The sequence below is a fragment of the Rhipicephalus microplus genome, chromosome X (assembly GCF_043290135.1).
Source record: "Rhipicephalus microplus isolate Deutch F79 chromosome X, USDA_Rmic, whole genome shotgun sequence".
In the NCBI taxonomy this organism is placed as follows: Eukaryota; Metazoa; Arthropoda; class Arachnida; order Ixodida; family Ixodidae; genus Rhipicephalus; species Rhipicephalus microplus.
This window is the reverse complement of record NC_134710.1, coordinates 384,869,325-384,894,538: the sequence shown is the minus strand read 5'-3', so window position 1 is coordinate 384,894,538 and position 25,214 is coordinate 384,869,325. Positions and strand designations below refer to the sequence as shown.

The 25,214-nt window shown below is 44.2% G+C and overlaps 2 protein-coding genes across 3 annotated transcripts in view; one reads left to right on the top strand and one right to left on the bottom strand.

The window, feature by feature from the left end:
* The window catches only part of LOC119161031 (uncharacterized), a 69,354-nt gene extending 62,922 nt beyond the window's left edge, over window positions 1–6,432 (bottom strand). Inside the window, exon 1 of one of the 2 annotated variants that reach the window (XM_037413352.2) lies at window positions 6,014–6,432. In XM_037413352.2, coding sequence (XP_037269249.2) covers window positions 6,014–6,061 — 48 coding nt within the window. In that variant the 5' untranslated portion in view covers window positions 6,062–6,432. The remainder of the gene's footprint in view (window positions 1–6,013) is intronic. The other variant, XM_075880062.1, reaches the window with a different exon arrangement.
* A 609-nt stretch (window positions 6,433–7,041) lies between these two features.
* Window positions 7,042–25,214, top strand: part of Ogdh (oxoglutarate dehydrogenase Nc73EF) — a 179,391-nt gene continuing 161,218 nt past the window's right edge. Inside the window, exons 1-3 of the mRNA XM_037413353.2 lie at window positions 7,042–7,397; window positions 18,094–18,315; window positions 22,096–22,213. Coding sequence (XP_037269250.2) covers window positions 7,158–7,397; window positions 18,094–18,315; window positions 22,096–22,213 — 580 coding nt within the window. The 5' untranslated portion in view covers window positions 7,042–7,157. The remainder of the gene's footprint in view (window positions 7,398–18,093; window positions 18,316–22,095; window positions 22,214–25,214) is intronic.

The following is a 25,214-nucleotide window of genomic DNA, read 5'->3' as shown; positions in this document are numbered from 1 at the left end:
ATCTATAGGGCACCTCGGAACGTGGCCCCATGGCCGTTTGCGCGCCGCAACGGCAATCGCATGACGGCAACTGTTAGACGTAAACATGCGACAAAAATCTCTCTTGGTGGGACGTTTGAAACAATTAGGAACACAAAACGGAAAACTCAAAAAGAGCGCGTAAGGAACAAAACCAAATGTTACGGAACCAAGTCGGTCGCTATACCTCAGACGTGACTATCACCCCTTAGCACGCGTTCAACACCGTGCGCCCGAGGAAAGCACCGCATAGCTCCGACAAGCTGTGTTTCAAGCTTAAAAAGTTATTCCGTAAGCCAACTTTTTGGTCGGTGTCCTTTACTTCAAAACTCCATCTCCAGAATGGCGCTCACAATGCTTCAGGAAATTGCAGTTCTTCGTTCAATTGCGTCGTTTCAACAGGACCCACAATTGCTCTGTCTGTTGACATAACTTGTACGACGCACATCATCATCATTATCATCATCAGCCTGACTACGTCCACTGCAGGACAAAGGCATCCCCCATGTTCCACCCACCACCTCGGTCCTGTGCATGCTGCTGCAAATTTATACCCACAAACTTCTTAATCACATCTGCCCACCTAACCTTCTGGCTCCCCCTAACCTGCTTGCTTTAGTTACCCTTAATGACCAGCGGTTATCCTGTCTACGTGCTACATGCCCGGCCCATGTTCATTTCCTCTTCTTGATTTCAACTATGATATCGTGAACCCCGGTTTGTACCCTAATCCACTCTGCTCTCTTCTTGTATCTTAAGGTTACACCTGCCATTTTCCTTCCCATTGCTCGCTGCGTCGTACTCAATTTAAGCTGAACCCTCTTTGTCAGGTTTCTGCTCCGTAGCTAAGTACCGGCAAGATACAGCTGTTATATACCTTCCTCTTGAGGGATAGTGGCAATCTACCTGTCATAATTTGAGAGTGCTTGCCGAATGTGCTCCACCCCATTCTTATTCTTCTAGTTACTTCAATCTCGTGGTTCGGCTTTGCGGTTATTACCTGCCCTAAGTAGACGGTCTTTTACAACTCCAAGCGCACTATTACCTATGTCGAAGCGCTGCTCCTTTCCGAGGTTGTTGTACATTACTTTCGTTTTCTGCAGATTAATTTTAAGACCTACTTTTCTGCTCTCCTTGTCTAACTCCGTAGTCATGAGTTGCAATTCGTCCCCTGAGTTACTCAGCAATGCAATATCATCGGCGAAGAGCAGGTTACTAAGGTACTCTCCATTAACTCTTATTCCTAACTGTTTCCATTATAGGCCTCTGAAAACCTTCTGTAAGCACGCGGTAAATAGCACTGGGGAGATTGTATCCCCCGGCATTACACCCTTCTAGATTGGTATTCTGTTGCTTTCTTTGGGAAGCACTATGGTAGCACTTGATCCCCTGTAGATTTATTTCAGGATGTTTATATATACTTCGTCGACGCCCTGATTCCTATTTCTACTGAATCAAACGTCTTCTCGTAATCTACGAAGGCTATGTATAGTGGTTGGCTATATTCTGAGCGTCTCTATTATCTGATTGATAGTATGAATTTGGTCGATTGTTGAGTAGCCTGTTCGAAAGCCTGCTTGTTCCTTTGGTTGATTGAATTCTAATGTTGTCGTAATTGTGTTAGCAATTACCTTTGTAAACAGCTTGTATACTACGGCGAGCAAGCTGATCGGCATGTAATTCTTCAAGTCCTTTATTATGTATTAGGATGATATTAGCATTCTTTTAAGATTCTGGTACTCTTCCCGTCAGGAGACACCTCGTAAACAGGGTCGCTAGTTTTTTTAACACAATCTGTTCTCCATCTTTCAGCAGCTCTGATGTTACCCGATTGATTGATTGATATGTGGGGTTTCACGTCCCAAAACCACCATACGATTATGAGAGACGCCGTAGTGGAGGGCTCCGGAAATTTCGACCACCTTGGGTTCTTTAACGTGCACCCAGATCTGAGCACACGGGCCTACATCATTTCCGCCTCCATAAGAAATGCAGCCGCCGCAGCCGGGATTCGAACCCGCGACCTGCGGGTCAGCAGCCGAGTACCTTATAGCCACTAGACCACCACGACGGGGCCTGATGTTAACTGATCCTCACCTGCAGCTTTGCCTCTTTGCATGCTCTCCAAGGCTTTTCTGACTTCTATCATTACTGGTTGGATGCCATCTGGGTTACTGCTAGTTCTTATATTAAGGTAGTTGTTGTGCTGGGTACTGTAGAGATCTTTGTAAAACTCCTACGCAGATTTCACTATGCTATCCATATTGGTAGTTACTTTGTCTTCCTTGTCCCTTGGTGTATACATTAGGTTTTTGCCTATCCCAAGTTTTTTTCTTCCCTGTTTTGACGCTTCCTCCGTTCTTCAGAGCGTGTTCAATTCTCTCCATGTTATACCAACGCATATATACGTATATATACGTATATATACTGCTGGTATCGATTTATTCTTCTCTATTTTGCATTAAAAAAAAGAAACTGAGTCGTTAACTCCTCTTACGTTTCCGCGGTAAATAAATGAAAAACCCTGTTCATTCGATGGGAGAGTGAAAAGGAAATAATGGCAGGCAAGCAGCGCGGACTGATTGACAAGCGCACTGTAGTGGTGGCCAGACGAAAGCTACAAATGCGCTTCTATATGTTCCAGCTACAAATGCGCTTCTATATGTTCCGGCCTGCAAGCCTATGCAAAGGCCGCATTCAAAAGGAGATAAGAGAAAATCCGATGAAGCTGACAGGTTCACGGACAAGAAATATTCATTAGGCACAGGGCTTGCACGTATACAGACTGGGATAGTCTACGACATTGAAAATTCCATTTCCATAAATTGCTTTGTCTTCGCCATTGCCAACTCTTTCAGCACTCTGTCGATCTGGGCCCCCTTGTGCGCTATCTGTTTGGCACACGAAAAAAAAAAAAGACCACACGGAGGGTCCCGCGTGAAACTCGACGAATGACGTTACACACACACACACACACACACACACACACACACACACACACACACACACACACACACACACACACACACACACACACGCATATATATATATATATATATATATATATATAGTGGGAGTAATAATTCAATGGGCCAGTTAGTCTTCGTGAAGGTATGGGATATGGCACAACGGGAGCGTTGTCATAAAGGATAAATATATTTATTTCCCAACAGTTTCGGGAGGGGTCCTCCCTTCATCATCCCCTGATGAAGGGAGGACCCCTCCCGAAACTGTTGGGAAATAAATATATTTATCCTTGTTGACAACGCTCCCGTTGTGCCATATCCCATACATACATACATACACACACACACACACACACACACACACACACACACACACACACACACATATATATATATATATAAGAAAAAAACCTCTGTAGAGAAAGCCCCCCCCCCCCCCCCCGTGGCCTTTTTTGTTTCTCTATTTAGCGACTGTGGAAAGGCAGGGAGCACATAAGAGGCACACACTCGTTTCTTATCTCGTCCGCGCACCGAACTGATACGCTGGCCACGATCACTTCTGCTGGAGCCGATTTCCACCGGGCGATTGTATTTATCGTACTTCTCTGGGCGTCCGCATGTTACCACTCAAATGCTCAATGACTTTCTTTGTTTAGAGAGAGGGGGAGGGAGAAACTCCCCATGCGTTGCTGCATGCATGCGAAATGGGGGGGGGGGCGATAATATATTCATAAATAAGAAGAATTACCGGGGCTTTACGTACCAGAAAGCACGATATGATTGTGACGCACGCCACTGTGAGGTACTGCATTTTCACTACCTGTATACGTGTTTTTTTTTTACATGTACGTTAATCGAGCTACAGGGGTGTTTTTTTTTTTTTTGCATTTGTCCCCTACCAAAATGCGGCCGACGTAGCTTGATTTAGATGGCGGCGGGCTGTCGACTTTAGTAGCACGACATGCCTAACTTGTTGTACGATGCATATATGTGATCACGTATGGTTGATTACAAGGCTTGGGTGAGAGTGGGGGTGGAGGATATTTCGGTAGCGCAACCCCCCCCCCTCCCCTCTCCTGACTAAGCCTTGAACACCCACAGAAATACTTTCGCTTTTATCAGGTATATGAGGATTGACACTGATGATTGAAACTACACACCACGCGTTCTATGTCACAAGCCTGTCTGCCTTTATCGCTTGATAAGAAGATACCTATATGAATGGGCACTTTATACGGAGATACCCTCAACGTAGGGTTCTTACAACCCAAGTAAGCTACGGGGCTTTCGCATGGGTTTCGCAGTAAGAAGCACCGAATTAACCTTACCTATCTGGTTGTTTCCTAACGGGCACCCAATTATTGTTAATCTAATGAGGCGCTTTCGGATTTCCGGTCCGCGTCAGAATACAGACGCCGCGCGCACAGGGAATCGAGTCCTCGACATCGTGACAGGCGTGTCACAGGTCATAACCGCTGGATCCACCGATGTTCGTGGGAAGAATCCTGAAATGTGATGCTTCCCGCAAATGAGATTAAAAAGTCGGCACTCCCACTTTGAGCAAGCGAACTTTGCCGAGAAAACCGAAGTTGAAATATAGTAGTGTTTTCTTTTTGGTCATTATATGCCACTGCCCGATTACTCATTCAACACGAATACACGGCTTCGTGATTCCATTTAAAATACTATGTTGAACCCTAACAATTATTCCTATGTAAAATACAGAGAAAACGTTTGGAGGTTCAAAAGAAAGGAACTACTGCGCAACACACAGTTTTCAGCGACGTTTTCTCAACAGCTGTAAGCTAGATGCTTTTATGTAATAATTTTCAGCACAGTTCTTACAGCGGGAATGTAGGCAAATTTTCACTATGTTGTAACATAGAAGTGTGGCAGCTTGGGCTAGTTGGTATGACATGACGATAGTTATAACGCGAGAACCGAACGACAACACAGAGACAGGGACACGAGCGCTTCGTGTCCTTCTTGTCTCTATATCGTCGTTCGGTTCTCGCGCTATAACTATCGTAACATAGCCTCGTAAGAACTTCATTCTCCTGTAAGAATATAATTGAGTGATTACTGTTGTGATCGAAGACTACGCCTTAATTGTTGGTTTCCCCCAGCGTGTAGCCAAGAGTGACCACTGTCGAAAACGGGAGGGGGGGGGGGGGATTGCGCCTTTTTTGCCCCCCGGCTGATACGCCTATGCTCACGGCTGCTAAGCGACACTATCATGCGTAAACATGCGCGGCAATGGCGACAAGCTAAAAATAAGTCACCACAACACCGATAAAAGCGTTACATGTCGCCAATGACTCGCACAAAGTTGGCTGTTATGCTATGCCGTTGAAGAATGGGAGCGCTGTACCGCACAAGAGTGTGAAAAAAAATAAGAAAAAAATGCTTATTTGCCAGATTCTGACATCATTCCCTATACAGGCCAAGCCAACAACCAACCCACGAACAACTTCAAACCCATTGTAATTATAATTTTCAAGTTGCACAATACCTGCGACATAAAATATGACGGATATTTGACGTCTTATTGACGCGTGTCCTATCTCCAAGATCGAGCCCAACATGAATTTTCGATATCGTGATTGGCTATTTGTGCAAGCTGCACATTGCGAAATTCAAATCCCGATCTGGCGCTCGATCGCGATCGAAAGTGCGGTCCTTGTGATTGGGCACACTGCACAGCGCGTTACAGTCAGTTAAACCAGTTTACTAGGCCTGAACAGCAAACAAAATCACCGACGAACATATGGGTAATTGTTACTTTTGCCCAACTTCCTTTACACCCATACAGCCAGCGCGAAAGAAGTATCGCCTCCACATTTATTGTTTTTTTTTAATTTACGCGTGAAACACACGCCTTTTGTTTAGCCTTTACGTAACTAGTTGGACGCATTTACACGATGCAGGCGCGCGAGTAAATGCTGGAGCGATCGCACTAAACCATAAAAAAAAAAATTACAAACCCACGCTGGCGCCTAAAAAGAGCCGTAGCGAAGGAGGGTACTGACCTGCGGATATCCCTGCTTCTGCTGCGGTGGGGGATAATAACCGCTCATGATGCTACTGTCGTGACGTTCACGATGATCTCCAGAGGATCTTTCGGATCACCTGCTGAGTGCCCACTGTGGTCGCGGAGACGTCGGTCCCAAGTGGCGAACAGCGCTGCAGTACCGTCGAGCCTTGTGTGCGCGACGATTGATAGCGCGCAGAGAGCGTTGCTGGCGACGCGACGACGGTAAACAAGGCTCGGCCGGCGCCTTCTAGCACCACGTCACAGTCACCACGCGAGTGTGACCGCTTTCGCGAGGCAGCGGGACTCGTAGCGACGTCGCACGAAAAGACGACGACGCACAATCACGCGGAGCTCACACGAGAAACCGCCCAGCCTCAGCGTCGTCTTTTAGCGGTGAATGGCGAAAGGCTCGGCGCCACAGCACTACATTTGGTTTTCACTAACAGTTTCTGTTTCATTTTCAATGTCAAAAAAAAAAAAAAAATATTAGGCATGGCTGCTGTGACGAACATAACTGTTTGCTGGACAAGAAAACATAGCCTTAAAAATGCATAATTGTTTTTTCAAAAAAGACAGTTTTTAAAGTTTAATACAATACTTCTATAAAACTGTTTGAAAACTGCAATTACCGCACAAAAAAAGAAGTAAAACTTTAGGTGTTAACAGCGCAATTGCAAGTTGCAATTAAGGACATCGTACACATTCAATGTATCAGCAACAATAGTTATTATGATAGCTGAGACACGCTGCTTGAAGTCTAAACTGACGTGTGGAAGCATGACCTTGAAGATTAGCAACAGGAAATTAAAAAAAAAAAGCATTGTTACTAATGCGTCAACTTAAACGTCATTTGTAGCTTTGTTTTTGTTTGTTGTGTTGTTCTTAGAAGTTTTACAAAAACAAACTATACTCACAATAACCAACGGCGTTGCAACTACTCACAATAACTCGAAACGGCTAGCGGTAGTTCATAGTAGATTGGCAAAACTACAACCTACCGCAACCCGTAGCAGCGACACCGTTGGCCGAGCGGCAGCAGTAGCGGTTCTCTGTGCTCTCTGCACCAAGAGGTGTGTGCGCGGATTTTCATCCGTGTCCGCTGGTTAGGGGTTCGTGGTCCATTCATTCATTTGTCGACGATGGATCGAGCGAGGACTCTGACCGCGTCATTGACGCCGTTTGTGCGTTCCCTGCTGTCCGAAAGGTGTGGTGCCGCGCGTCAGGCGAGCACCGGCCACTTCGGCGTTCACCTGCTCAAGGTGCCCGCGCGGGGTTATGCGACCCGCGTCGCAGCCGAGCCGTTCCTCAACGGCAGCTCGTCCGTGTACGTCGAGGAGATGTACCGAGCCTGGACCAAGGACCCAAACTCCGTGCACAAGGTGCGTTCAGACTTCGCCGACAGGAACATTTTATGACCTGTAGCACCTATAAATACCTTGCCCGATACTACCTGGACGAATGCCCTATACAGCTGAGGTTGTTGGCGCGCACGCAAAGCTTGCATGCGTTTTTCGCGAGCGGTCACCACGGGAGGACGTTCGAGTGTTTGTCACCCCGTCGATTCTCTCAATGAACCAAATTCTCGCGAGAAACTGCCGTATTTTGCGGCAGTTTACTCTGGAGTTACGTTGGGGTTACGGGGACAAATAACGCACGTGTCATTCATCTTCCGGAGCGTCACTGCACCCATGTAGCCTCTTGCTGGAAACAAGAGATCGTGTGTGCAGCAGCTTCCGAGGTGTGGCACTAAGTGGCGCGAGTCGATTGCGAGAAAATCGGGACGCCCGATCGCTTAACAGAAACAGACCATACGTTGGCCCATTGTGTGCCTCTGTGTCGTGTGTCAGCTAGTGATGAGCGCTGTAACTTAGTTTCGCTGTGCCGCTTGTCGCATGCGTGTCCTCCCACGTAATCTTGGTACTCTCCGTCATGCTGTTTTCTAATACATACCAATTGTTTCAACCCATCAGGCGCGGGTGTGTTTGGGCGGAGATGTATGTTTCACGGTGGTTTGTCGTATAGACCGTCGCCTTACGAGTGACATACGCAAGTGTCGAGACGGTATGTTGGGACGACCTTTGACAAGTCGAGAGGCGTGTTTTTGGGCGCTGCAGACGTTGCGCACCGTGTGCCGGAAACTTTCAGGTGAACGCCTCGTGGTTGTCCTTGACGAGCTTTGACCTAATTTCTTCGCCGCCCTCATGCTCGACTGAAGCGCCCTGAGAGCATGTGGCTGTGGTTGCGAAACAGCGTACGAGCTTTGCCGACCTATGAACCTCTTTTGTCAGGTAAATGGTAGCTTGCGAAAGAACCGCCATCAAATTGGTAAAAACGCGCAACGCAACCGATCCCGTCTTTGCTTAAAAGTAGGGATCTTTTTTAATGGCACGACACTTAGAGCTTATCAATCTTCGTAAATAGCAAGCTCGTTTGATGACGTATCAGACAATAATGTGTCGGATGACGAGATACACGAAACATCACTGCGTTTCATAACTTCAGGTTGAAGGCCTCCCCCAATGAGCTCCAGTTACCCATGTCTTGCATCAGCCATATTTACCCTAGGTCTGCGAGTTTCGTTATCGTCACGCCACCAGATTCTCTGCCGTCCTCCACTGCAACAGCTGTCTTTTGACAACCATTCTGTCACCCTTAACGAGCTGCAGGTCATTTGCTTTGCGTATTAGAGGTCCTTGCTGAATTCCACTTGATCTCATAATTTCAAATTGAAAATAATGCTAATTTTGACCTCTCATTCCTTTCTGTTGTCACTTTACATCTACTGCCTTTTCTTCATTGAGTGGTTGTGTATTATTTTACTTCAGAGGACCCCAATTAAGGAGATTATGAGGAGCGGCACACAAGTTAGGTGACGCGACTTTATTGGAGTTTTCCGAACATCACTCATTGTCTGACTTGTGCTTTCTTGCTGTTGTTCAAGCATAATGTTGCACATTCACGAGATGCACCAATTGTATCCCCTTGTTTTCAAGCATAGGTATTCATTACGAGAATGCACACTGTCTGCACTTGAACCAATCTGTATGCATTTGGAGATTTCGTGTTAACGATTCAAATACCCGCAGTTGTTTGGCCTAGATCAAACAAAACAAAAAATAAGCATCTCTGCTCATTTTAGAAAAGGCTGACTGCTAATTGTTAGAGTCGACATACACTTGCGAGGAGGCTTACCCTTATTCACATGTGAGTCGCACTGCCTGTACTAGTCCTGTAATGTAAGGATTACAAGCCTAAGACGAGCAGTTGAATGAAGTAAACATATGGATTCAGGTGTATTCACTCTTACATAAGCAATCTTGTCATTTTCTGTTATACCTTTTGTTATGCTTCGGAAGTAAAACACTGAGTGGGGAGCCCCGCCGCGGTGGTCTAGTGGCTAAGGTACTCGGCTGCTGACCCGCAGGTCGCGGGTTCGATTCCCGGCTGCGGCGGCTGCATTTCCGATGGAGGCGGAAATGTTGTAGGCCCGTGTGCTCAGATTTGGGCGCACGTTAAAGAACCCCAGGTGGTCGAAATTTCCGGAGCCCTCCACTACGGCGTCTCTCATAATCATATGTTGGTTCTGGGACGTTAAACCCCACAAATCAATCATCAATCACTGAGTGGGGACACATTGCTCTCGAGTATGGACCAGGCTATTGTAGCTTTGCGTGTAGTAAAAGCTGGGGTGGTTTGTGTGCCCACAGGTCAGCCTCTAGTCAGTTTTGTTTTGATAATCGCGAAGTTCTTGACTCAGAAGAAGCTTGTTTATGGGCATTGTCCGGCACTTTCTCAGTGTGTGGTTTTGCTACCTGCCTGAATTTCAACATTCCATCACATCTGCCTTGAGGCACTGTCTTTAGCTCCAGCCTTGTGATAGACCCAGCAAACTGGACCTAGCCTCACATTTAAAAGGCAATTCTTGGGAATATTATGGCCTTGGGTGCCACTTTTCACTCCTTGAAAGAGGCCACTTGAATTGCATCCACGAAACAGGTTTCTCGTTCGATAACATGAATTGATTTGCTGGCGCAGTCACTTTGCCTTTTCTTAGAGCCATTGAAACCTACTATTACTCTAGCAGGCGTCTGAAATTGTTCTCGGGAAGCCTGCAGTCTTGGTCCCTTTTAAAAATTTCCAGAAAAAAAAAAAAAAAAAAAAAACCTTTAATACTTGCCTGTTTTGGTAAGTGTCACTAATAAGTTCCCATGCTATATTAGAAGGTCCCTCACCTGTTCTCGTAATAAATTATGGCTAGTCGCTAAAACCTGTTAAGCTGCATTCTGAAGAGTTTTTGCAGAAAAAGTTTGTCATGCCTGTTCAGTTAGAAATCTTGGGGAAGCGACTAAACTGTCCGGCAAACGTGCTTCCAAGAGAGTCGTTTCAATACAAGAGCCAAAACTCTTCAGCTTTGCTTTGGTGAGCATCTGCATGTGGCGAAGCTCCCTTGCATTCTCTAGGGAAAAACAAGGAGGGAGCGTGTCACGTGATCAGCGCCTACTTTTCTTTTTTTGCTTTGTGTATTACTCCTCTGCACATTTAATTCCACTGCAGTGGTCTAGTGGCTAAGGCACTCGGCTGCTGGCCCGCAGGTTGCGGGATCGAATCCCGGCTTCGGCGGCTGCATTTTTGGCGGAGGCGAAAATGCTGTAGGCCCGTGTGCTCATATTTAGCTCAGGTGGTCGAAATTTCCGAAGCCCTCTACTACGGCGTCTCTCAGAACCATATGGTTGTTTTTGGACTATAAACCCCACATACTCCGATCTCTACACATTCACAGTGATGGCACTGTGAAGGACTGAAGTTGTGTGTCTAATTCTGTGACATCCATTGCCAACCTGAATGCATTTGCAACTTCAGGCAGGCAGGCTGGGGATGTTTCAAGCAGTACTCATAATGTAGTCATTCGTGTGTGGTGCCATTTCTTTTTCAAGTGTTGCTCTTGCAAAAAGAAGGGCACACTTGCATGCTTTGTCTTAAATTTTTATTGTTCTTCCAGGGGTGTAAGAGCTGCGCCAATTCGATACAAATCCCTATTTATGCACTCAGCTGTGACAAAACCATGAAATTCGCTGACGTTGCACCAAAATGCCCGGCCAGCCCCAAAGTTTTCTCAGGTGCGCTAAATTTAGCAAGAAATAAAGGCCACGTTGGTAAACTTTAGTTTGCATCGTCAATCAATCCAAGTGTGCTGACCCTAAACCGTGGTGTGAGATATATTCCTAATAGTTCAAAGCACTCGCGACACGTGGTTGACTAGCTAAAGTAACGAAGCCGCACGCCCATCGGTTCGCTGACCGCAGCAGACGCCTCTCGATGGGACGACGCAACTTATAGACAAATGCGTTGTCGTAGCCACCAACGCTTTGCGAAGATCATTACTTCCTATAGTCGACAAACATGGCTTTGACATGTTAGCAGCTAGAACTGAAAGCGCATACGAAATTTTCGGCTCGCAAACAGAGTCGACATGCGCGGACGCTGGCGCTGCCGGCGACCACACTGGTCGCCATAGCTAAGGCACATAAAACATTTTTCTCTCTTTTAAGTGCGTTAGTTGCGTTGTCTCACAGATAAATATTTGGTGCTGTTGCCAAATCAATGGGCACATGCTGTTGCTACTTTATCTGGTAAAACGCGTCTTGCAAGTAAGCTGAGAAGTTGTGGCCTTAACCTAACCCTGTCGTGAAGAAAAAAACCGAGAAGGCAGAGGGCGACATGTTGTTTGAATATTTTTTTACCTTGCTCTAACCCATGCAGAACGCTGCTTTAGCCACTTTTGCCCCAGTGCACTGCAGAAAAGCGTATGCAGACAAGCCTGACACCATGTGCGCTCAAGCTTCGATGACACTGAACGTGCAGTTCTCAGATTGGGGGACCCGCACTTGGTAGTGAAACAAGTGACGTGGGTGCTTTGAGCATGTCCCCTCTGGAAAAACAAAGGCATTCCTGACATAAGCTGCCAATACCACCTTTAGTGCAGTCTGACAAAAGAGCAAGAGAGGACTGGATCAGTAGCCCTCGCTGAATGCCATTTCTGGTTTTGTGTGGACCCTCTGAATGTTCTGTGACGTCAACAATACTCTTTGCCTTTGAAAAGTCACAAGGGGTCTGTGTCATACTAGCGGCTTTGTTTTGTGATGTTGAAAATTCAGATGAGCACATACCCTTACTCTAAGACCAAATAAAATAACTTAATGCCAGCGTTTGGTAGTCCTAATTGCTCAGAAGGGCCCACACATGCAGGAGAACACGAGCATCTCAAGTTTCCAAATGTAGTGCTGGAGGTCTTTTAAGTTTCTTTATTCAATTTGTGTTTCGCTGAACAATTTATCAACTAGCACATTCTGGCTTGTGGGGCAGTGTGTGAATATAGTTACCTTGGCTTGCCTACTCTCCAGCAGTGCTTCTGTGGCCATTTGAAAGCTCTAGTATATAGGTATTTCAAAAGTGTAATGAAAAGGCATGGTAATTATCAAATCAAGTGCAGAAGCTAGAGCCACTCTTAGAGTACTTCTGTTTGAATGAGCGTGCAAACAGTTTTATAGTACGTAATTTTTGGCAGCTTGTGTATGATGGACTAGACCTTTGACTTAGAGCACCATAAACAGCTGCTACCGCAGTGTACACAAATGCATTGATTCAAAAAGAGGCTTGTTGTGGTCTACTTGTATGTTTTGCGCAGGCATCCACAGTTACTGAAGCTGCTTTCTTTAGTGGCAGCTGTAGACAATGAAACGTTGGGAGCACGTCTTGCTGCTGCTGGTGTAGAGTTTTCCACATTTTCTCTGCAGCTTGCAGTCATACCTGAATCAGTGTACCAGTAATTTTACCGAAATCCTGCATAGAAAGTCACCCAGAAGTGGGCCCTGTATCCCGAATTTTATTAGAAAACGATTCTTCCTTTCTTGCGAACATAGGTCATGCTTAGTTAAATTTTTTACATTTTCATATAAAAGAAACTCCATGAAATGCTTCACGTAGTCAGTTCAACCACAAAAGCTTGTTCATAATTTGATACATGTAAACCTCATGCTACACAGCAGCATTAAACATCTACTGCATGATCAATCTGAATTGAAGTCGTAAATGCGTCTTGTTTAGTGCTGCACTGGTTAGGTTCAATTCTACAGCATTGTTCGCAATTTTTAAGGATTTTAAATGCATTCTGATCAGTGGAGTAATAGACTGCTTGGTCTAAATCAAGGTTGATTGGTTGCATAAAGGTGGAATGTGCTTTCTGAATGGGAAGTTACCATAAGTGACCTCGTTTAATAAGTGACCTCACAAGCATAAGTGACCACCTTTGCATGTTGGTTGAGGAACTCTAGATGTCTACACAAGTTAGTAGACCGTTATTGGATGAGTGTTTTTAAATCAGTCTCTTCACATTAACTGCCATGAAAGTTAATTATTGGGCTCAAAGTGTCAATTTTAGTACATTGTGCGCAAGCCTTCAGAAAATACATGAGCAATGATGTAAACTCACTTTTGTATGATGATGATGAAAACTTTATTTCAGTCCAGAGAACATGCAGGGAACTTGTGTATCTACTGTTTTGATGCTTATAACAATAATGAAAATACATTTGACACAATGTACAGGAAGCATGCAAAGTGACTTCAATAAGTTACCAAGGAGGTGAGGAATAAGTTACCAAGGAGGTGAGGCTTTTATATCTCTAAATGTAAGTCCTTACATTCAGCCTGCAGCTGAATTGTAGCCTGCAGTAAGGTCCACAAGGACTTCTCCGCACTTTGAGCAATTACCTTGGCTTCTTGCTGCGTGAATCCGTTCTTGGCAGTGCAGCAGTTCCATGCTGTCATGAGACTTGCAGCCAAAAAACTAATTAGGTGTGTTTTGTTAAAGGCAGGAACTCTTTATGTAAAATGGCTGGCTCTATGCTCGCACTGTTCTTTCTTTGCATAGACTTTGTTGAGATAGTGCTCCCCGTTTTCCAGTTTGCATATGAAGTATAATGGAAATTTTACTTTGGGGCAAGTTTCCACAGCCTCCAAGATTTTTCATCGAGCCGTAGGCACCCATGCACAATGGTCATGTTGAACTGCCATGCATTCTAGATCATCACTTTTGACTAGTCAATAATGGCGTTGCTTTTCAGACACCTATCTTTGTTTGCTTTCTGTGAAAAATTGAAAAATAATTCATTATTCCCCCACTTGTAAAAATTTCCCACTGAGACTGCTGGATATTTACTCAATTAGAAATTGCCTTTCTTTTATGTGCCCAAAAATTTAAGTTGGTCTCTAAAGGGGTACTGACACAAAAACGTTACCCTCACGTTTTTTTTTTCCAGCAATAGTTGCTGGGGGCCTGGTAGTCATAATACGGCACATTTTTTATTGCACCACATAGATCAATAATTACAGGCTCTTCGTTATCGACTAGTTTCAGTTTTGGTTTGAAATAGCTCCAAAAACAACAAGCCACTGAGTGCATGCTGCCAGGTGGAAGTACCGCAGCTCTAGACCCTGAGGGCATTCCAATTATGCTAATAAAGAAACTAGGACCAAACTCTAAGGAAACATTAAGAGAGGCAGTGAGCAAAGCAGTAATGGATGGTGGAGCCCCCAATGGGTAGAAACTAAGCAGGAGGAGCATGATCTATAAAGGAAAGAGGGACAGGCTTATATAAACAATTACCGTTCTGTAACGGTGACATCAATAGTTTACAGGCTGGTGATGCCGATAGTAAAGGAAACACTACAGACATGGGTGGAGAATGAGGGGGGGCTGCGAGAACTACAAAATGGGTTCTGTAAACGAAGAACGTTGGAAGACAATCTGTTTTCATTGATGCAGTGTATTGAAATAGCAGAAAAAGAACACAGGCTTCTGTGGCTGGCATTTCTAGATATCAAGCGAGCCTACGATAGTGCGATTCAAGAAGACTTGTGGGGAATACTAGACATACTAGATGTGGAAGATGGAATAACCAATCTTCTAAAGGATATCTATGAAAGTAACAAGGTAGTTATAAAATGGGAAGATCAGGTACAATGCAGGCTTTGACAGGGATGTCCCTTGTCACCTTTGTTATTTATGCTGTATCTACAGGGACTAGAAGCCAAATTGGAGGGGAGTCGACTCGACTTCAGCCTCTCTTCTGCCAAGCAAGAAAAACACATTGAACAGTCATTAACAGCATTGATGTATGCAGATAATATAGTATTAATAGCCGACAACAAGGATGATTGCAGGGATTGATAGACATCTGCGGTAATGGGGGAGATAGGTTAAATTTGAAGTTTAGCAGAGAAAAATCGGCAATCATGATTTTCAATAATAAGGCAAGTGAGCATAAGATACAGCAAGTCACGCTAGAAATAGTAGATATATAGAAATATTTGCGCGTATAAATAAATGACAGCGCTGAGTACCCAAGGGAGCACGAAATATACGTAATGACTAAGGGTAACAGGAATGCACCTGTAATGAAAAATAGGGCACTGTGGAACTATAATAGGTATGGTTTTGTGAGAGGGATTTGGAAAGGTGTCATGGTCCCGGGTTTGACGCTCGGTAATGCGGTCTTGTGCATGAGATCGGAGGTGCAAGCAAGATTGGAAATCAAACAATGTGGCATAGGTAGACTTGCTTTATGAGCACACGGGAACACCCCTAGTGGGATGGACATCGTACGAGTGCAGGGAAGTTAGCAGCAAGTTAGAATTTCAGGAGCGATTTAGAAAAATGGGAATGGAGCGTTGAGCTAGGAAGGTTTTCAGCTATTTGTACATGATGATTGTTGGTAATAAATGAAGGAAGCGAACTCAAAAATTGTGAAGCAAGTATTTAGACAATAGCAGAATACCAAGCCAAAAGGTAACATCAGTTAAGAAGGTGAAGGGAACAGAGAGGGACATGTGGAAGAGTAAAATGCTTAGTAAATCATCACTTGAGCCCTACCGAACATTCAAGCAGGAAATTGCAAAGAAAAAAAAAAGATTCACGATAATTCTCGGGGTAGTTCTCTGCTGTTTGAGGCCAGAACAGTAGTATTGTGGACCAAGACGTACCGAGCCAAATACGAAGGCACAAACACATTATGTAGTCCGTGTGGAGAGGAGGAAATGGCTGAACATTTGATAATGTTCTGTAAAGGGCTCCACCCTATAGTCCAACATTATGGCGCAAAATTTTTCAAAGCACTGGGCTTTTGGGACAGTAAAGGAAAAATAGACTTTAAGAGGGTAGAAATAACCAGGAGGAGGCTAACTGATTGGTGGCTACAATGAAAGCACAAGTGTAATTCAATCCTTCAATACATATTGATAGTACTTAACTCAATGGCTAGGTGACGTGAGAAGCCGCCCGATCTAAAGGGCACAGCCTAATACACCATCTATCCATCCATCCACATCAGCACACAGAACTAGCAACTACTTTCGCAAGGTCTGCATCGAGAAGCCCTTTGGAATAGGAAACGGGATGGCAGTGTTGCCAAACACGACTTTTAATTTGTGCGCCACAGCCACGCATTCGCGACCAGCCGCCAAAAAGCATACACTGGAACAAATGCGACTAAAGAAAAATGGCGGCCATGACGTCATGATAACTTGTTTTATTGACTACAGTGTGGTGACGTGAGGCAAGCATGAGGGACTCCGTGAGAGACCCTCGTGGGGTCCCTTTTTATGGTGTCAATAGTACCTTAAAAACTCAATTTCAAAATTCCCTTGAAATGCCTTCCTGGCTATACATGATGGTATACGCTTGTTCATGGGAATCGATCCCCCAGGCCATCTCAACCGCAAAATATTGTGTCGGTCTCCCTTTAAAGGGACACTAAAGCGACTATTAATTGGACATTGATTGTTGAAATAGCGGCCCAAAAACCTCGTAGTGTTACTTTTGTGCCGAGGAAGGGGCCTATCCTGAAATAAAACCACATTTTAGTGATACGCATTGGCTTAGTGCACTTCAAATTACCCGCCTAAAGAAGCGGACGGACCGGACTGACTCACGTCACTGTTGCCATGCACAGCGTTGCCCAGCTTTGCTGCGCTAGTAGCAGCAGAGCGAAAGCAGCGGGAGTCACAGCAGCAACTACAGCCATTGATCAATTTCCCACCATTGGCTTCGAGATTAGAGACGGTCGCTGTTTCAACTGCGCCCCGCTAGATGACACCACCTGGCACGTGTAACCACGCGAAAATTTAATTTTTAACCATTCGCGCCATTCCCCATAGTAACGTGCAACGGTTCTTTTTTTCATGAATCAAATAGAAACGAACAAGCAGCATTTTATTGCGTCTCTTGATGCACGGAAGGTTCTTTATTTAGTGCAGTTAGATCTATTACTTGTGATTAACTGTAGGCGGTCCGTCTGATGTCATCGAGATAATCTTGAAAATTTCTTACTGTGGCGCTTGTGTTCTTGTGCATTTACCTTAATTTCTCGGTAAGTAAGGCACTGTTGTCGTTTTAGATGTTGTCATTTTACATGTTGTCTTACATTGAGCTTTCACTCTGACGTAAATTCTTATTTGACTTTAGTGTCCCTTTAAGGTCTCTGTGTCTTATTTGCTTGCTGCTGTCCACAAGGTTTGTCGGCCATGACACATTGCTAGCAGTGAAGAAAAATAAGTTTTTCTAGAGTCCTTTTGGACCTTTATTGGAAAGCTAAGCTATATCAGTTGCCTGTCTGCTTTGGAAGTGCAACACATGGTGGCATTACATGTGACATAAAAGAGCGAAAATCGTGCATAGAGACAGTATAATATCTTCGTGAGTAGAGCTAGCTGCTTCTATATCTGTTCCAAGTGATAAATTTCGCTCGAGCAGCTGCTCTTGCTGCCTGAGTGATTTACTTTGAAATCATTACAGTTTTGTCATTATACATGGTGTATCATTATGTATCATGCATAATTATGCATGATGCACACAGGAGGGGGGGGGGGGGGAGGGGATTTGAAAGCTTTGCCTCTCTTTTAGGAACAGAGTGAGATTAGCTCACTTGCCAAAATAAAAATTGTTTATTGCTAGTCATTATTGTTTAATGCTAGTGTGGCCAAGTGTGGTTGACAAGAGTTTTGCAATTTTCGCTGCAGTCATGGGATGTCTTTTTCCGGGCTGTCTCGTCCGGGCTAGGGCCCGGCGAGGCCTACAGCTCTCCCCCTACTCTGTCTACAGCCATGTCAACTGTGGCCGTGCCTCGAGTAGCTCCAGCGGCAGCGACGGCACCTGCACCTTCCAAACTTCCGAGCACACAGGCGGCACCGAGGGACATCGATGATCACCTTTCAGTTCAAGCGATCATTCGGTCCTATCAGGTGACGCCGCTTCCTTTCGTAGAAGGGAACTCGATGGTGAGAATGAAGGGAAGTTTGGTGCTACCAAACAGCATTTGAAAGCTGCTGTAGTGCGTTTTTTTTTTTTGCTTGGAGAGAGAAAAAAATCTTATAGGTGTAACAGTTGCTGCTTAACTCAGGCTTATGACAATGGCACTAGCCTTTTCTTAGTAAGTTTGTTATTCTGTAAATCTTAAAGCCTCTGCCAAGCTATAAAAATTTTTTCAGCAACAGTGTTAGTAGCTTTCAAGCTACCTCTCTTTGGTTCAATTCACTTTAGTTCAATCACCTGACTCACATTGGTTCTATGTAAGCTACGATCTAATGACAGCTAAGATAACAGGATCTCATGCCTGTAATTACTGCCAAAAGACATATCGCTGGGAAGCTAATGGGACCTCATATTGTATACGTAGCAGTGTTCATCGAATTCCATCCAAAATGGTCAGCAACTTGTGTGGCATAGCTTGTGCTTGACCTCACTCAAGCTATGACCACAAGAAGTCTGAATTCTGACAAGTGTGGGCCCCTTGATGCTTGTTGCCTATACTTGTCATTTAGTCATTAAATACTTGTCATTTAGTCGTTAAAATGTTTGTTTTGAGTTCTGATATAAAAGCTGATGACAAAAATAGATTTGAAAGAGGCTGGAGATCCTTTATAAAAAGTGTGAATTTTTAATCGTCCGTAATACTCGGCACAGCTAGCTTGCTGCCTTTGTTAGATTTAGCTATGCTAGGCTATGGTGAGGCATAAATTGTCTGGGCAGGGCTCTACGTGCGTCATCACTAGACAAGCCAGTCGGGAACAAGGAATAATCACACGCGTATAGATTTTAAGTTAAATGAATCCTGACAATATACAGATTCTGTTCTTGAAAGTGCTGTGATGGAAGCTTAAGTAACCACATTTTCCCTCTCCTCTTGACGAAATGTTGGTGGCTGCTGTTCTTTACAGTCTCTCTAGCTCCATTATTGGGTATACAGTGCCAAGTGCATTTGTGTGAAACTCCAGTTCTGCCTGCTAGGCAGTCTAGCTGTAGAGGCGCTCCAGCACAAAGCAGCCTTTGACGAAAGATGCACTTTTCCGATTCTTGTGCTTCCATCACCCCAAATCAGTGCGCTGACAAAACGAGTATGGAGAGCTTATGATGTATAATAATTTTGTACCTGAAACATAAGACACGAGTAAATTTGCCTGCATTGCAGTTGTAAAATGTATGTTATTACGATGCACTTTGGCATTTGGTTATATTATCGTGCAGTTGTGCCAAAAGCTAGACGAAGGATTTGAAAGAGAGCATGTCTTTCACATGCTTTGTAAAGCATGGTACAATGTGCATCATAATAACAGATCACCATCACCAATTTTGGTGTTTATTTCAGCTTAAATAGATGCTTAAGTGAATGTGAATGATGTGCTAGAATTTAAAACAGTGGAAAAGACCAAGGACTAGTAAAAGGACAAAGACAACAGCACTGTTGTCTATGACCTTTTTTATTAGTCTTATGGACTGTTTTTTAAGTTACTGTAAACATTTCAGTTTGTTTTTTGTTCTACCGGTGCTACAAAGCCGACATCACTGATGATGGGCTGCGTTGCTGAGAGCAGCATGAGTCCCTAAGTACTACCTAGGTACTTTCACTATCTTCGTGAAGAGCGTGAACAGCTGGAGATATTTTGTACATGAAAGGTTGAGTAATATATATTCCTAATGAATCACTGTACGGCCATTGACATGGTAGCAAAAGATGGTAGTCTCTATGATGTGGCATACTGGGTAACAAGCTGTGTGCACACCGCAGTTCGTAAAACGTCAACCTCTTATGGTGCTACTGACCGGTGGTGTCTAACTGTTTCTGTTCCCGTTTGTCTCATTTTTGCACGTTCTCTGCAATGCAGCATGTCTATCTTTCTTATTTTCTGTTGCATCTTTTTATTTATGCAAACTTTATTTTCTTATTGAATAAGTGAGCATTGTCTTTTTTTGTGTGATGTAATCTCTCACATATGGCTCGTGACAGTGTCTGCCCAGTTTGGCTCATTCACAGCAGCTTTGAGAACTCAACGACACAGGTCATCGTATCAATGAGAAGGAGGCCACAATGCACGCAGTGGCTTCGGCACACTTGTCCTGTTCTGCGAGTACATCGTTGCATTGCAACCTTTATTGATTATCATACACTTTTCAGTGATAGTCAGCCAAATAGCAAACTTGGTTTTCAGTTGGCTTACTTGCCGCAGTAGTACAGCAGGGTGCTTGATCGCAGGATTGTTCTAATTTTAGTCTTTCTATGTGTTTTTATGCTCTTAAAGGACTCCCGAGAGCAAAGGTATTGTTTGCGACTTTCTTATGGTGGTTTGTAGCTTTGCATATAGCAACGCCGAAATTCAATTGTAAATGTTCCAACATGTCGTGTAATTTATGCTAGCATCGTTAATTCCGAACGATTTTGCGTCAGTTTGAAATGCCCACCTAAACACCATAAGAAACTACTGCTGCACATTGGGGCAGCGCCTGAAACTACATGTGCCCAAGCTTCGGTGACACTGAATGTGCTGTTCGCGAGTAAGGGGACTTGCGAGTGGTGAAGATTAAAATAATGTGCAAACTTTGAGCGTGCCCACCTCAGAAAAAAAAAAGCATTCCTGGGGTAAGCAGTCGAAAAGACCTTGAGAGCAGCCCGACAACGGAACGAGAGGGGTGACAAACGATAGTCCTTGCTGTGTGCCAGTCAGGGTATTGTGCGCGCCCCGCAAATGTTCTGTGACACCTACAATACTTGCTTGACTTCATCAATGTCATGAAGGGGCCTCATGTCTATGTAATAATTTTTTCATATATAATTTTTTTAATTGTTGGGCTTTGTTATACCAAAATTACCTTATGATTATGAGAGATGCCATAGTAGAGGGCTCAGACAATTTTAACCACCTAGGGTTTTGTAAAGGGCACCTAAATCTAAGCACACAGGCCTACAGCATTCCCACGGCCATTGAAAATGGGGCCACCACGGCCAAGATTCGATCCTGCGACCTACGGGTCGGCAGCTGAGTGCCTTAGCCACTAGACCACCATGGTTTGTGTGGGCGTCAAACCACAGAAAATTTCAATTGCACCTGAATACTTGAACGAGTATGCACCCTTACTTTAAAACTAAATTTAAAAAAATATCTTGTAGGGCAACGCCCATCTCTAATAATCAGTCAAAAGTGCCCCCCCCCCCCCCCCCCCGCCCCACTTTGCATGCAGGACTCTCGACCAACACAAGCATCTCAAATTTGGTGTCAGGGGTGTTTTAAATCAGTCGTTACTTTTATTGAACATCTCAAAAATATATTCTTAAAATACTTGTGGCACAAAGTTTAATTCTGGTGACAAGTTGTTTCAGCACTATGCAGATTTTTAGATCTCTGAAAAGCTGCTCACGATACCATGAATTGCAAAGACAGCGTGACACATTTGGCCTGCTTACTTGACTAGAAAAGTTATATTGGTTCAAAGGTGAATAAAATATTTTAAGCTTGCATATATCTAGTTTGTACATTGTACTACAGAGCATTGTGGAGTTAAATGTTTGATCTCAAGTGCAGACGGGCAAGTTTTTGCCATGAGAGGAAGAGCTTGCTTTCTGTAGCCTGGCAGTCTTCTTTTGGAAGAAAAGAACTTGGTACCTGGGCTCTAGTTTGCTTGACTACCAGACGCCTGCACTACTGGCCAGAGCGAGGTGGTGTCAACTGTATTGTGTCTGTTGTGCTCAGGTGAGGGGACACCTGGCTGCATCTCTCGACCCTCTCGGAATCGTCAACCCCAGCGTACACTCCTTAAATCGAGAGCAGCTGCATTCGCCCGAGGTGGTGCTTCGAAATTACAAGCTAGGTACGACCACGTTCGGCGGCCTTGTGGGCTCACTAGTGCTAACCCAAGTTCATTCATTGTCACAGTTATTGTAAACTGTGCAGATGCACACTTTCCTCTTGAAAAAAAAAATTTTTTAAAGCCCCCACTTTTTTTCTTGAGCATTGCCAAGTGCTCATTTGCCTAAATCTTGGCTGGAATCGAGTTCAGTTTTACTAATGTCCAGTCGCGGCTCGTTCGTCATTGTCATAATAAGGCTTGTAAAGAGAAAGGTTTTTGCAATGCTGGAACCTTGAGGTTCATCGCTTTGTGAGCGTTTCATTGAAACGATGACTGAGCTATAGCTGGGCTTCTGCAAATATGTATTTATAGTGTTTGAGATGCATTGCTGATAACCTTTCGTGGATGATGTCTCGTCTGGGCAGGAAAAACCGGGGCATCTTTTTTCAAAGCTTTATTGACTGTACATCTTCAGCGAAACACTCAACTCACTGTATGGTTTCGTGGGAAAGTACGAAAAGGCGTTCTTTCAGTCTTCTTCCAGTATGCTTACCCATTCCATCTATCGTATGGTACGCGGCTTTTTCTGTGAGTGCCTGCTATGAGACTGTCTGATAGTTGGCTGCACAGATGTGTGAATTACAGCATGCAGGGGCAGTATTTGGACTTGAGGCCTGAATAGTTTATTTGAAAGTGAGTTTTAGGAAACTTCGATGATGTTGTCAGGTAATGGGCCAGTAAACTAGGGAATTCGGTGATGGATGTTGGGACACTTGAGTGCATTAAAGCAGGTGTCTGCGTTCCTGGCTAGCACAGTACAGTCATTGCCATAGAAGTTGTGTACCCCAGATAAAAAATAAACTTTTCCAAGCCTTTTAAATGCCATCATACGAGGGAAGTTATAAAGGGCTGTACAGTAAACTTCATGAATTGGAGCTCGGTTATTCCAAAATGCCGCATAATTCGACAGATTTTCGCGTTGCTGTATCTTGCAATGCAAGTGTGGGTGGATCATTTGAAGCGGCGGCCGGCACCAGTCTGAATAATTCGAAAACTTTTGGTGCTATCTGCCGATTTCCAATCCCAATTTCTTTGCATATAAGCGTGAACAACTCCTCTTAAGAGCCACAAGGCAATGCAATGTAGCGTTACTAATGAGTAGCAGCTTAAGCACTCGAGCCTTGCTTTTACCAGTGCAAAAAAAAAAAAGATCACTGCATTTTAAGCTGCTTGAAGATAATTATGGGGCGAAGCTTTCGGAGGTGATTATTGTGATTAAAGTTGAGAAAGTACTGAGACTGATTGTGGTTGTGATACTTATATATTTTTTTTATTCAAAGAGATAATGCTGAGACCGATTGTGATATAGCGGTGATTCTTCTTTATAGCTGATATGAGGTTCCGGGTTACGTTTTGACTTCATAATTAGCTATCGTCTCTGGTGTAGAATTTTCTTGTCGGTATTGCCGCCTTGCATCCGCTTCAAGTTGTCTCAACTGCGCGTCAGCTTGGCGTTTTAACCGCTTAGCCTTTGCTTCCTTAGCCCTAGTCTGTGGTGTAAAACTTTGTTGTCGCCGTCGCCGCTTTGCATCCACTTCCTTCTCTTTTGTCTCCGCGGTAGCTTCTCGCCGACGCTGATACTCAGCACGTCGCGCTTTCCTGCGTTTGTTTTCGTCCATATGAGAGAAGAGAATGTGTGGTATGGAACGTGGTTATATATATATAGCGTTGACAGCAGCGCCATTACATGTACAATTAACCACAGCGCCCTCTGTTGCTTATAAGTTGAAGGTTACATGCAAAACGGTTATCACCAACACCCTCTGTTGCTTATAAGTTGAAGGTTACATGCAAAACGGTTACCACCAACACCCTCTGTTGCTTATAAGTTGAAGGTTACATGGAAAATGGTTCAGAAATGTCAGGCAGATGAAGACGTATTACGGACAGGCGGGAGACGGCGGACATCCTGAGGTCTTAAGGAGCTTCGCCTCTTAAAAAAAAAAAAATGGTCTCATAGTCCACCGAAACGTGTGCCTGTGGGAAACATGACGTGTTTCACTGCAACGTAGCAGTGATGCACGGGCAGCATATCGCACGTTTCTTGCTATGTCAGTGCGTTATGATTTACCCATACCTTCTGGGATTGTAAAGAAATTTAATAAACAACAGTTTGGCGGAATCCGCGATGCATGTGAACCTCTGAATGCTGGTTGCTCCAGATATTTGGGCACTTGCACTGCTGGCAGAGTTGTTGCTTGCAACACCTGCTTCGAAAGCTAAGCTTGAAAACTTGAATGGTCATGCTTTTCAGCCATAACATATCGCCAATTTTGTCACACTGGCCATTATTAAATGATTTTACCAGAAAGAATCGCCTAATGGTCACATCATGGCGTGCTGACGCAGCGAGGAGCAGGCAATGTGCTGCCCGCTTGTCACTACAGTATTGCAGTGAATCGCGTCTTATTTTCCGCAGGCACGCATTTAAGCTTGATCACGCCTGCGTTTTTTTTTTTAGTGGCAGCAGTGAGACTTGCCGTTCTTCTATGTTTGCGGCAAAATTAAGACGAGGTATAGGAGGAAACATAACCTTTAGAGCCACAAACTAGCCGGCACAGTAAATGATCAGCCCTGATTACTTTGAATAATTGCAAGTTCCTTGCATCCCACTTTTTGTATCTTGTGGTCATTCGAAAACCCGCCTAATTGCAAGATTTCTGGCAGCCCAACCAACTTCAAATTAAAGAGGGTTTGCTGTTATTTGATGTCACTGTCTCTTCATCACTGGAATTTAGCTTTTCATTGTTTTCCTTAATACTCACTACTTTTCACCTGCTTAAAAGTAGTTTTTCTGACAGTTCTGTCCATTTGTGTTTCAGGGTTGCTCTGCAGGGCACTACAAACTGTTTAACTACTGCAGTTGTGACTTGCGCACACAATTATTGTGCAAAAAGAAATGATGGGGGTTGAAGTTCTGTGAACACAAGCATTTCTCATGTGCATCTGCCGTAAATTGCCG